At 43.6% G+C, this 13,230-nt stretch overlaps 1 protein-coding gene across 2 annotated transcripts in view; it reads right to left on the reverse strand.

Annotated features, from left to right (window-relative positions):
• ADAMTS9 (ADAM metallopeptidase with thrombospondin type 1 motif 9) overlaps positions 1–13,230 on the reverse strand; it is an 84,048-nt gene that overhangs the window by 19,629 nt on the left and 51,189 nt on the right. For both annotated transcript variants that reach the window (XM_074914080.1, XM_074914079.1), the window contains exons 29-30: positions 5,350–5,517; positions 2–175 (exon numbers count right to left, since the gene is read on the reverse strand). In XM_074914080.1, the coding sequence (XP_074770181.1) occupies positions 2–175; positions 5,350–5,517 (342 nt within the window). The remainder of the gene's footprint in view (position 1; positions 176–5,349; positions 5,518–13,230) is intronic.

Consider the following 13,230-nt stretch of genomic DNA (forward strand, 5'->3'; position numbering starts at 1 on the left):
CCGCCTGCCATTCGCCAGCTGCCCAGCGGTGCATGGGGCACGCGGGGAGGTGGCAGTCCCGCTGCGGAGGGGGCCGGCTGCCCAGGTCACACTCTGCCTCCTCGGCTGCCTTCGGGGTGCCGCTGTGGCAGTGCACGGCGCGGCGCTGGACACCCCGGCCACAGGACACCGAGCACTGGAGGAAGGGACAAAAGGTGAGTGGAGGTCCCTGTCACAGCCATCGCGGTAAGTTCCCGGGGTTCGCGCTCTGCTCTGGGCTCAACGGCAGCGATAGCAACGCTTTAATCCCGGTGATTAAACTTCCAGGTGAGGCTTTTCATTGCACGAGGGAAAAATTCTGCAAGGCTGAAATCCCTGCTCCACTGAAGCCAGTGGGAAATTTTGCCGTTGGCTTCAGTGGGGTCAGGATTTCCCAGACAGGATTTTTATTGAAAAAAACCTCTGGAGATAACCGCGCTGTTAAACCATTGCAACGCGCCAGATGCGACGAGGCTCTGCGTATTACTTCTCAGGCACTTGGCTCAAAAAAGCAATAGTTCAAATATATCAAATGCCACAAGTGTCACTGAAGTGGACTTTAATGAAAAGCAAACTCGAATTATATAGAAGAAAGCGTGTAGCAGTAGAGAGGTAAAGGTATGATCCAGCCGGGATTTCTTTCAGCGTGCACCTAAACATGCACACGCACACAAGCAGGGCATACTGTTAATTTGTGAAAACAAATGCCTTTTTAAATTAACTGCATCTCACATTTCTTTGATTACACTGTAGACATATTTCTCCCCACCTCTAGGCACAGCAAGAAAAGCCCAAATTTCTCTGTTTCTCAAGCGTCTTCAATTATTTACACTACAATGCTTTTAACGGCTTGGTTTTTTCTTTCACGCAACACTTCTTAGTGTTGCGCCTGCACCCTGTAATATGTTTAGCAGTACTTAACGTCCCTCTGGTATGGATTCTTCCTGGCTAGATTTTAAAGTATACTATATGGATTTGAAATAAAGAGAATTTGCATTTATAGAAGAAAACAGGTAAAAATCAAAGGTGTGCATTTAAAACTCAGCTATTATGATTAGCATTTTGCTGAATTAAAAATTAATACAAGCAACCTTATTAAGACATCAGGGACTAAGAAAACAGGTTTAGAGCGTGTAATTGCAATACCCATAAAAGCGGGCCTTCTTAAGGCAGGGAATTAAGCGGTGCCTAACGGGGAAGCAATTCTCTCCTCTGCAGAGTATTCCTCTGCAATGCTCTGTTTGCTTTACTATCCAAATGCCTCATAAAGCCAAGAGGACCAAAGAAAAGCTGACTGTGAATATTCACCTGGCTTCAGATATTTGTAAGAGGGTGGGGGGGTTTTTGTGTAACTTTTGAAAGCAGCAGTGAGATTTCTGTCACTGGTGATGCAAAATGCTTCCCATATGCTGCGCTGCCTCCCTGTGATTAACAGCGCTGTTTGTCCTACACATTCCATAGGGGACAATTAAACTGAATAATGGCCACAGACTTGGAGAAACATATACACCAGGATGCATACCATGCTCTAAAAATGCCTTTTGGTTTGTATTTATCACCACCTAAAAAGCACGTGCCTGGGAATGTTTGATAAGGGAGAGCAAGCCATGCTGTGGCTCTTTCACGGGGGGGGGGGGGGGGCTGTGCTGCGTGTGACACCTGGGCAGAGCAGGTCTGGGGAGGAGGAGGTTGGTCCCTGGGTGTGAGGGGCAAAGCAAGGCACTGTGCAAAGCCGTAGACTCATTTCACTGAGTGCCTGGGGTGAAACTTTGCCCCCCTGTAAGCCCATGAGGATAAATGCTGCACCCTGACTGAACTGGCGGGCAGACTCGCAGTGGAGGAACAAGAAACCACCCCCCCAGGATCCCCCAGGCTGCCGTGTCCTAGACTATGCCTTGGCAGAGATTTGTACCTTCCTCCTACGAGCAAGCAAGCAAAGAGCTTTTCCTTGGGCTAATTACTACAGGTAGGGAAGGCTTTTCCTAGCTGAACGGGCTTCCTAAGTGCACTTGGTGGCCCAACACCCAGAGAAGCCACAATGTCATCCAGCCACAGCATGGGAGGAAGAAATACCCAGCCCTGGGGCCACGGGAGGGCTGTGGTGGGGCTGACCTGGCCACTCCAAGGTGCTGCTCCTGCCCAAGCTCGGAGCCCTGCTGAGGGCAGGGCAACGCCTGCGCCTGGCTTGGGCAAAAATTGGTGAGTTGTGGCCACGGGATTTTTCCCTGTAAATCAAGACATCTTCTGCGGGGTGCTTCCTCCTGTTGTGCCGCAGCATCCTCATTGCTGTGGCTCTGGCTGGATTTATGGCTGGCTTCAAAATAACACCATTATGCTTTATTACAGAGGCAAGAAAAGGTGTTTTTTAACACCATTTTCATCCTGGCCTATTTTAATCCAGAACACTGGTCAGCCAACCTGTGTCTACCTTGGGGAAATACAGACGGCTGACACTGCCAGAAGATATTCAGTTTTGGGGCATCCAACTTGTGCTGTACGTATGTATTCCCCTATGGGATGCCACCAGCCAGGCAGCCCGTTTGTCCTTTCTATGGAGTCCATACATTTTCCCAGGAGTGCTCCTTTCTTCACTAAGAAAGTGAATCACCAAACTGCCAGCTTGGCTATGGAGAAGTTCTACCTGATGCTCCACCTGTGTTTTTAGAGATGGCTGGATTTCAGCCTGTAGCAGAAATATGTAAATACCAGACAGCAGAATAAATATTGGCATTTTTGCTAAGTGAAAGTAGATGGCCATAATTTACACCATGGTAGGAGATGCAAACACATTAAATCTGACATTTCAGTGCAGACACAAGCACATTCGAAACGCAGAGAAAAAAGCTTTTTTCTTACCTTCTGATTATTACAGATATATTAAAAACGCTTTGCTGCAGGAAAGTGGAATCATAACAATCTAGAAAAGAATTACCCAGTCTCTGAATACAAAATATTCAGAGAGGAAAAAAAAATGGTAGTGGAGCACCAGTTTAGCCAGCTTCCAACTGGGAGTAATTTTTAACCGTTCCTGTAATTTTTAATCCTGATTTTTTTGAATCATTCCTTTTCCCAAAAGGAAAAGAAAAAGAAACCCCACACCCTAAAGGCACATGCAACAGGTGCTGTGCATATATGGTGACAAGGAGGATGCACTTTTATGGGAAAACCTTGCTTTATTTCTCACGCAGACTTTTCCTGGTTCACCCAGAACAAAAGACAGGCAGCTCACAGCAGCTCAGTTTTTGGGATTATATTTCAGAGGCAATTAGACCTTCAGAAGGCTTTTTTTTTTTTTTTTGATAGTATCTAAGTGCAAACTGATCCTGGCTCCTACTTTCAACAGTGGCACCAGTGATGGGGAAGGTGACACGGAGTTTCCATGCCCATTTAGATCCTGATCTACTGGGTATTCAGAGTGCCAAACGCCGGCTTGTTTCATAGTCTTAATGAGAAGTTCAGCACCTAATTTCACCTCGTCTCTAAGGCATCAAATCTTTTGCAAAGCCGTGCAAGCCCTGCACACCTCTCACAGGGATGGCCACGGCCACTGCTCCAAACTTCTGACAGCCCCAACTCTTCTGTCGCAGGCAAAGAAATGCTGCCAGCATGAGTGAGGATCAGGACACAAGAAGACATGTCAGAGAATTTCATGTGGCTTTAAAAAGCCCAGTTTGATCATACTGAATGAATCTTTCTACTCCTCTATTTTTATCCCAAGCAAGACGCTGGCTGGCTGAGCACATACAGCATCAGGAACCTGGGCTGAGGAGCTACCCCTGGAAATGTGCTGCTTATTCTTAGCCTTATCATTAGCATACAAATATTCCTTAATTGCCTAGTCACAAGAGATTACCTCAGGCCATAAATCACCTCATCCTCCTATTAACTTGGGTTTCTTTCTCCACTTGCATAAAAATTAACTCCAATCATGCGGTGGAATGTTGGGAATTTTTAAAACACTTACTTTTATCAATTAACATTAATGTATTTTAATGCAATCGACAGACCATTACATTATTATGTTTACAATTATTAGCTGTAAAAAATTGCTTTCAGAAGCAGTCACTTTAAATAAGGTGCAAATCGGTTATGACAAGACTATCTAATGGCCTGCCGTTTCTTTTCAGTCTAGCTTCCTGGATAAAATTGAGGTTTCAGTCCTGCAGGTAATAAAGGTAATAATACTGACTTAATTTCCTACGTGGGAGCAGTATTGTGCCTTTCACAGAGCTACCTGGGTGCTCCCAGCCATACCTTGGGTAAAGGACCCAGACCTCAGTAACTGAACCACTATGGTGAATGCACACTTAGACCTTTGCACGTGTAATGGCAAATAGTCCTATCCTATAAAGCCAAAGGTAAGCATTAAAAAAAAAAAAAAAGTCTAAAAACAAACATAAAACATCAGTGGGATTATTGTCTTTTTTAATAGTTGATGTTAAACAACAGTATGCTGTCCTAGTCCTAACATTCGCATGTGTGCCTGTAGCAATTAATGGTTTATCTTTCAGAAAACTTGCATACAGTGAGAATGGGTGTTTTGTACCTTAATTTGGAAGAGAGACTGCAAGAGAAAGTGATGTTTTACAAGTTAACAGTTCATTTAGTCTGGGATTTTCAATAACTCTGCTGATTAGCACACTAATGAGGTAGAGGGAAAAAGCGAGGTTAAGAGATAAAAATGTGATGCAGCAGATTCAAGGTGATAACAAAGACATTATTTTCAGGAAAACAAGGATTCAAGGTATGCTTTCAGCAAACAAGATGCTTAATAACTCCAAGCACTTTCACATTTCCAGCAGCCTCTGCTCTATGCATCAGTGTCTGACTTTTTAATGAAGCAAAATCAAGTGATGAGCTTGTTAAGAAACAAAAGGTAGCGAAAGGCATGTTTAATGAACAGCTCTGATTGTTCTTTAGGCTTTCCCAGGAAGCTGACAATAAAATTAATTTCAGATTTCTCAAAACTAAGGAAGATTTTGCTTGGGATGTGACATAGTTAAATAATAATGATATTAAAACCATGAATAAATAGTAGATTCTCTTTAATAATATATACTAATGCCTTTTCTAGCAGGAACTTAAAATATACAAGGCATTTACTTTCAGATAGACACTAAAAGCAAGTTGCCATGTTTTCAGCTGGTACAAATCAGTGCTGCTCCACTGCTGTCCATGAAGATACACTGTTTTACACCACCTGGAGATCTGGCCCCACACTTCTACCCTTGAAAAATTCAAGAGGACTGAAGTGATGGGAAAACAAGCTTCTAACCCATTTGACGGAGGAAGAATATCAAAGGGTGCAAAAGGGTATACAACATATCTCACCTGTCCCCAATCTCCTGCTTTCCACTTCGGACATCTGCCCCCTCTGCATTTCTTTTGCAAATTGGGCTTAGCAAGGTGCTTGCAATAATCTTCTTCTACATGCCTCCCTTCCTTTGACAAACAGTACACATTGCGGTGCTTTTGGCCCCTTCCGCAGGAGACTGAACACTGTAAATATAAAGTAACAACAGATCAGCTTTCATGCAGGGCCATCTACATGGTTATACATGGGCCATGGCTACCCAGGGCATTTTCTTTCAGCTGGACCAAAAAGCACATCTCCAGGTCTCCAGCAGCCTACACAAAGCTTGAGGGGGATACGGAAGGGCAGAATTTAATCACTGGAAATGCTCCCATTTGTGCTTAATATTGCATGATATTCTTGGTCAAAGCCCCCCAAAATGCCAACATCAAATTAGTGAAAGCAGCTGACATTCAGCAGGGATAACAGGCTGGATTCCTGGCATTGCTCCAGTGGTTTCAAAGGAGCAGAGTCATCTTACAGGGATCAAGGCAGGAGCCCTCAGTATCTACTTAGAACTCAAAAGGAACCATTTCCATTTACCTTGCTACAAAGGGAGGTCAAATGCTGGTAAATCAGGAGAGTAAAGTGCGATACACACCTTCACAGAGGGAAATAACTGAACAAAGGACAAGGCAGAAGAGAAAAATGCAGATTTCCACATCCTTGGTATTAAAGCTCATGTTTATTTTACTAGTGTAGACTGATTTACTTTTTTTTACTAAACAGACTGAAACCAGGACATGCTCATCCTTAAGATTTTATGGATTTTGAAAACAACTCAGAAGATGGCAAGAAGGCAGAGCCCAAAGAATCAAAGCAAAAAGCAAATCAGCAGGTATGTTAGCTGTAAGCTTTGTAGTGAAGCAACTAATTTCAACCTCCCTCTGCAGGTTCACTGAACTTTTTCAAATGTGACCACTTCTGGCATGCAAACCCCAAGCAACTTCACTTTGATTTCAGATTAGTCTCCTCCAAAAGATTTAGGAATCAAAGGGGTCTGGAATCACGACAAGAATTTAATATGACAGTTTCGTGTAGAACAAGCCTCTTACTCAGCATGATGCACCCAGAGACTCAGCTTCAATTTCTTCATTACATGTTATGCAAGTCAGTACATGCTACGTCACAAGCATCCTGGTTTAATCCTTGAGCACAAACACACCAGTTCAACCATCTCTCAACACAAAAAGTTCTGCTTTCCTTTCAGAATGCAGCAAACATGCAGAGATGAGGCTTCTTCCTTTGTTTTGGAGCCACTCCATCAGTATGTTTCCTAAGAAATAAATTACAGCCCAAGCTCTTCCCAGTCTATGAATACATTTGAAACCTAAAAACCGACAATTTATACATGTAGCAGCTCTGGAAGATCCATTAGAGTAGAAATTGGCATATGCATTGGCAACTGTGATTATTTTAAATTACAGCACTACTTGCAACTCATTCGCCCCTATTGTGTTAAGAGGGACCCAAAGAACCAGCGAGAGCAATGGAAAAGTTCAGACCAACGTGGAGAGGAAGGAATGTAACTCATAAGATCAGATGTTGCTGCTTAAAAGCTTGTACAAGTGATATTCTGAAAAACAGAACTTGCTTTCCTGCTGCAAGACCATTAGAGATTGACAAAAGGTAGCTGAGTCCCTTGTGACCAATAGGGACATTAATGATGCTCCTCTGAGAGAGGTGGGGAAGCCTGATGAGCCTGTGGTAGGGATGTTCACCTTGTGAGTTTTCTTGAGTCCAGCTCCAGTCTCAAGATAGGCTAAAAAACCCGACAAGCAACATTCAACCTTGCACTGAGAGACAGAGGAAATGTTGTTCCTTGTTCTAAAATAAGACATTCATGAGTTACCCAGATTCATAAACTTCACTTTTTTTTTTTTCTTTAGTATCAACAGAAAAAAGATTGAGTTAATGTTATCCTATTTTTATAAGCCTTCAAATATCATCAGAAGTTCATTTTTTCATTCTCTCTACATCTCTCCCCAGGCAATGAACGTCAGCAACAAGAAGAAAATGTCAAATCCTACCAAACCCAGTTGTAAACTTCTAATACTTTCATCCATTTGCTATCTTTGGACTAAACACCAACACAGACACTTTAGCAAAAATTCAAGTGCTCCTCAGTAAGTGCTCTCCATGCAGGTTGATCTCACTTTACTACGACAGCCAAAGCTAAAGAATAAATTCACATACTTGATCAGGACTCTGTCTTGCCCCACATCCTGAGCTGGCAGCATAATCCAGTGCATCTGTTCTCTAATTTAAAAAATACACCAGATCCACTACTTATTCTAAGGAAGAATAACCACAGTCTAAAGAAAGAATAACCACATTGTGCAACAATGCAAGCACGTTTCTGGGGACCTGAAGTTGGTTGATAAATACGTGATCTCTCAAATAGTATGGAGCTAGTATTTTCCTAAATTATTATCCCCCTTCCACGATTGCTTGGCTTTGGTGTGGGGCCCAATTCTAACGTTCGTCTCGTCATCCCATGATCAAACCACAGGACTGCGTGCATATCTTGGTGCATTCAGGGGTTAAGGCACAATTTGCCTAATTTTGTTAATACTTAAATGTAATTTCCAAGATGCTGGAATTAATCATTTCTATGTCTGTCTCTAATATAAATCCAAGTTAGGCAGCTGTGCATTTTTAGATCTAAACCACCCATTTGCTTTCATGCACATATGAGTTATGATCTCATTTGCACTGACAGAAAAGGGACATTGAATAACTTAATGTAACTATGTACCAGAGACTGAAAATTCCTTTGCAAAGAGTCTACTTCATAACTGACTTCTAATTTGTCTCAGGTATTTCCAGCTTTTATGTGGCACGTAGATTTTAAGCATATGTGAGGCACATGCAGAAAATAATTTAATAGTGGGCTTTGTCTCACTGCCACGTGACTTAGGGAAGCAGCACACCTAGCTACTGCCATCAGCCTCATCATTTATTTCAGACCCTGGAGAAACTTTGCGTTTCATTAGCAGGACTCTTCATCGCAAACGCTTTCATTGCAAACGCTGCTGCTTGCTTAAGGTATCTATCAATCACAATGCCGTAGTGAGGTAAGCTTTGACCATGCCTTCTTGAAAACATTTGAATAGCACAGACAAAACCACTCTTTTCATATTTCTCTTTCATTTTCTCGATTTCTTTCCTATCTCCACTCTGTAGAAAATACTTCCAAGTACTGGGGATGGACAAGTGGCTCTCTGTGGAACAGCAGCCTCATCCAAGGCTCTTTGCAGTCAACAGAAGGACTTCTACTGGTTCTAATCACCTCTGGATCCAGCTCTGAAGGTGTAGCTAAGGTACTGTATTGACTTTTCTCCCTAACCAGCTTTCTAGAATCAAGGAGCACACGCACCTGGGCATGCCAATGGTCAACCTGCCTCCGCCTCCACTCAAGTGTAGGAAAATGTTGCTCCGAAATGCTGTTTCTAGCCTGTGATTAAGGCACGACAGCAAATAGCACCCGTGGGTGAAGCCAGGAGGATAGTCAGGCATGGAGGATGGTGTAAAAACAACACATTGTGTTGTTTCTTAAAAAACCCCCAAGATGATCGTGGCACATAAAATAATAAAGACATACTATTTCTAAAAAATCAGCTATAGACTTTATACTAAAGACTCTAATAAACCTTCCTCTTGTTATTATCTTTATTATCTCCTAAAACCACCACAGTCACACCTGGTGCTTTATATGGAGAATAAGAACAAAAGGACTTTCCTAAGAGCATTAGGATCAAAGCATATGAGCACAGATTTAAGGGTTTTATGTTTATTGCATATGCAACATGCCAGGAACTGGTGATTGGCATGCTGTTGATTTTTTCAAATAAATACACTGGCTAGCTTAAATAAATGCAAGAAAAATGTTTAAATAAATACGACAAAAATATTTCCGTATCAACTGTTTCCAGAAAGGTCGGAACGTGATGCTAAATCTCTCCTGCAATGCATTGCTCTGCTCCAGCGCAGCAGCAAGCTTGTGTTTTTCTTTCCACGAAAAATTTGTTTTCTGTTTCAGAGTTCAAGAATGATGAAGATTATTCCGTTTTAGCAAGTATGTGCAAAATGCTTTAAACTAACCCTTGCTGCATTTCCTATTCTGATATTTTGAAAGATTAGGGTACATCTTGTTTGGTAAGTCCTCTTTAAAATAGAAGGCTGCTGCTTGATTCACTAGGCTGGCAGAAGGATAAAACCAGAATATGTACCCCAAAAGCTCTTAAAAATTTCTACAAAATGGGTGCAGGAGATGGTCACTTGCTCTTCTGCAGTGGGAACTTGTGCTGCAGCTGTGCCACTTCCAGGCTGAGGGCTGGGAGCGAGGTCGGTCTGGCATGGAAAGGACTCGACAGTCCTGGATATCAATGAGCAAATCTTGGTGAAAAGAAAGAGGCGGCCCAGAGCGGTCAAGAAGAAATGGAGCAAATCCACTTCTCCTTAACTCTGTGCACTGAAGGGGCAGCTCAACCCGTGGCAGAAAGGCAAACCACCAGCAAGAACCTGGGGACATTCTCCCCCCAAAGTGAAAAGTTTCAGAAAATGCTGTCAGACCACTTTTCCAGGCCCCCCATGCATCAGCCGACGATTTGGGAGGTATCTGAGATAATGAATGCAAGCTGTGGTGATCACCAAATGAATTCCCAAAGATAGGTATGCTCTGATAGCTCACCAAGGGCAGGGCTGGGAAGAATTACACTAAAAATGGCTTTATCAGATTCTGCCAGGAGCAACTTTTTGGAGGAAATTAAAATCAATCCTTGTAGGTTTAGATTTCCACACATTAAGGATTATATGGAAAGTAAGCACTCCCAAGTAAGCCCTTCTTCATCGTTTCCAACAATCTGAGCTGAAACATGTGCTGGATGAAATAAAGCAGAAAAACAGCAGAGCTCTACAATGCTTTACCCCCCGTTTATGTCAGGGGCTGTGCTCCTGGATGTCAGCAAACATCTCCAAGTGTGAGCAGAACCCAGCCATGCACCCTCACAGTTACATCTCAGCATCCCATTTAGTCTACATCAGCTCTTTCTATAACTTGCACTGCTGCTATCACATGCTGAAATCACAGCCCAGTGACTTCTGTACCCCTGAAGTCTCCTGAGCACAAAGGACATCAGAAGATGCACCACCAAGGAAAGCCTGGATCACTTCTCACCAGCTGAACCTTTACTAGAAGTCTTAAAATGCCCGAGCATCTGTGTGCTATCCAGCAACAGAGGCTCTGTGGCATCCAAACTAACTTAATTATCTTCACAACAGCAAGGTATTTTAGCAGGTAACTCCCTAGGCTTCACTGAGGCAAGCTTAAAAGAAGGGTGTGGCTCCATGCTATCCTTTCTCCTGTGACTGCAGCACTTGAGGAGAAATTTAGAAAATATTTGTGGCTGCTTTGAAATCCTGTTCCTTCCACCGATCTGTTTTAGCCCAGTCTCACGCCCGGCCGCATTGGCATGGTGAGAAGTCCCTGTCTGCAGGGTGGGAACATGGCGTGCGGGGCAGGATTCACCCAGCCGGGCTTTCCTTTCCTGCCAAACTGTAAGAGGGAGCCATTCCTTAGTGCACGTGGCAGCTGAGACCATGTGGGCACGGTGATTTCAGCTGGTACAAGGCCAGAAAATACACCTGATTTTTGTACATTTAAAAGAGTAGTTTCTACATTCAAAGGAGGGCAACTGGACCAGAGCAAAAGACACCAAAGCATTGCAGTGCAGTTTGAAATAGGCTTTAGAATTGCTCAATCCATGCTGACTCCCCAGAGTTATGGGGGGACTGAAGAAGACACGAACGTGAGGGATTTTGGAGAGCGTAGTCCAAGTGTGTTTGTGAGCATTGTCCAGAACTCCCGTGGGAAGGTCCTGAGGAGCCCTCCCACAGCTGGAGGGGAGCCCTTGGTGTGCACAAGAGCAGGTTTTGCCCCAGAGTCCCCAAGGAGTGCTCCTCACCCTGGGCATGGGCAAGAGGGAACATCCATGGGGGTCTGTCCTCCAGCTACTCTACTCCCAGCAGAGGCACAGAGCTTCCCAAGGGATTATTTGCAAAAGGGAGAAAGAAAACAACCCACTAAAGCTTCGCCTTCCCTCTGCCAAACCAAGCTGCAGAGACTGGCAAGTGACCTCAGACGATGTCTCATAACAGATTCAAGAAAAGGAAAAATTTCTGAAAGAAAAGGGTCCAACTTGATGTGTTGCTGCAGCAGAGGAGAGTGCCTGGAGCCCGTTCCTCCAGCAGCATAGATTTCCCAGAGGAAAGGTTGCTGTTGGGCTCTTGAGCTCCTGCAAGATTTAAGGCCCTGAGGACTGAAGTCAATACAATAATTTCCCTGAGCTGGGAAACCTCACAAGATATATTGAAGAAAAGCAGGTACTGCAGCAGCAGAAGCCATGCATCTCCTCTTCTATGGCACCCACCTAGTAAGTAGCACCTTCTCCCCCCTCTTTCACCTGCCTTCTTGTTATAACCCTTTCAAAAAATTCACCAGGTACAGAAATCAGGAGAGCTGTGAACACACAAAGCTGCCTTAAAAGCTGCACTCCTGCCCGTCTCCAAGCTATTTAACTTGAACAACAAACAAACAAAAGCCCCCAAATAGCCACTGCAGGTCTCTCCAGGGAGCAAAGCATTAGATGGCATTTCCTCAAATTAGGAGGAGATGTGTGAGCTACCCAAGGACGCTGGTATAATGGGATGTGGAAGGCACTGATGAAGCCTATTTTCCATGCTGTGGCACTTTTAAGAGAGTAGCAATTGAAGCAGCAAGCAGCCTAGGCTAACTGACACTTCATATTTTTAGTGAACAGTTGTATTATAATGCCATTTAGAAGTTCCATTCAAGAAGAGGATTTCTCCATGTCAGATAGAGGGAAACACAAAGTAGAGAGCTCTCCAAGGAACGTCAGCCCTATTTCACAGGTGTGCATCACACTGGGGGTTTGTATGAGCACTGGGCTCCTTCTTGCTCCCTGGTTTTATAAAGAAAAATCTTGGCTTAATGCACTAGGGATCAAACAGTATCAGCCTGCATACAGTCTTGGGCATCAGATAGATTTTTCATCCATGCTGCTGGCTCACTCACATCTGCTGTGAGCTAGTAAAAATTAAAACATGAGTAGAGCATTAAGTGTCTTTGGAACAAGACAGACTACATCATTCTTCCTTAATGACTGCACAAATCAGTCACAAGGCGAGTTAGAAACACAGTAAATGTCCTTGTGCTTAGTGTCCCTCATCTCACATCCTTGTTTCTAAATGCTACAAACCCTAGGATCTGAGCAACAGCCATTATTGCAGTTTGGGGTATATAGTGTGAGTCTGGAATATGGGCAAAAACACACACAGACTTCCCAACGCCCAGCTCAGGGATCTGCTTGAAGATGCTGAACTTCACAGATCATCCTTGAAAGCTGTTACTGCTCTGATGGGTCTCCTGCAGTCTAATGTGTATTTCAATTACTGCACCCAAAGCCAGTTCCCAACAGTTGCCCTTTTATTTATTGCTTTATTTCTTCTGCGTGTGTGAATGTGTGCGTATGTGTGTGTATAGCAGGTCCGCAGACTTTATGAAGTCAGCAGCCATGGATGGGCCACCCATGACACAGAGACTGAAGCCAGTCATCGCTGAACAGCGGTCCCACCACTTGTTCAAGTTCAGGCCAGATGTGCATAGCCTAGAAATTTAACAATTCATTGAGAAAAATGTGTAAGAGGGAAGCTGTAAAAAGGCAACCATGGAGTCACACCAAATGCAGCCAAACAGCTGCTGTACTTTGGGAGGAGAAAAGCAAGTATTTTACAGTAAGTTAGGATAGAAGCATGGGTTGGATTACACGTGGTAAGAA

Source organism: Athene noctua, chromosome 10, assembly GCF_965140245.1.
Source record: "Athene noctua chromosome 10, bAthNoc1.hap1.1, whole genome shotgun sequence".
NCBI lineage: Eukaryota > Metazoa > Chordata > Aves > Strigiformes > Strigidae > Athene > Athene noctua.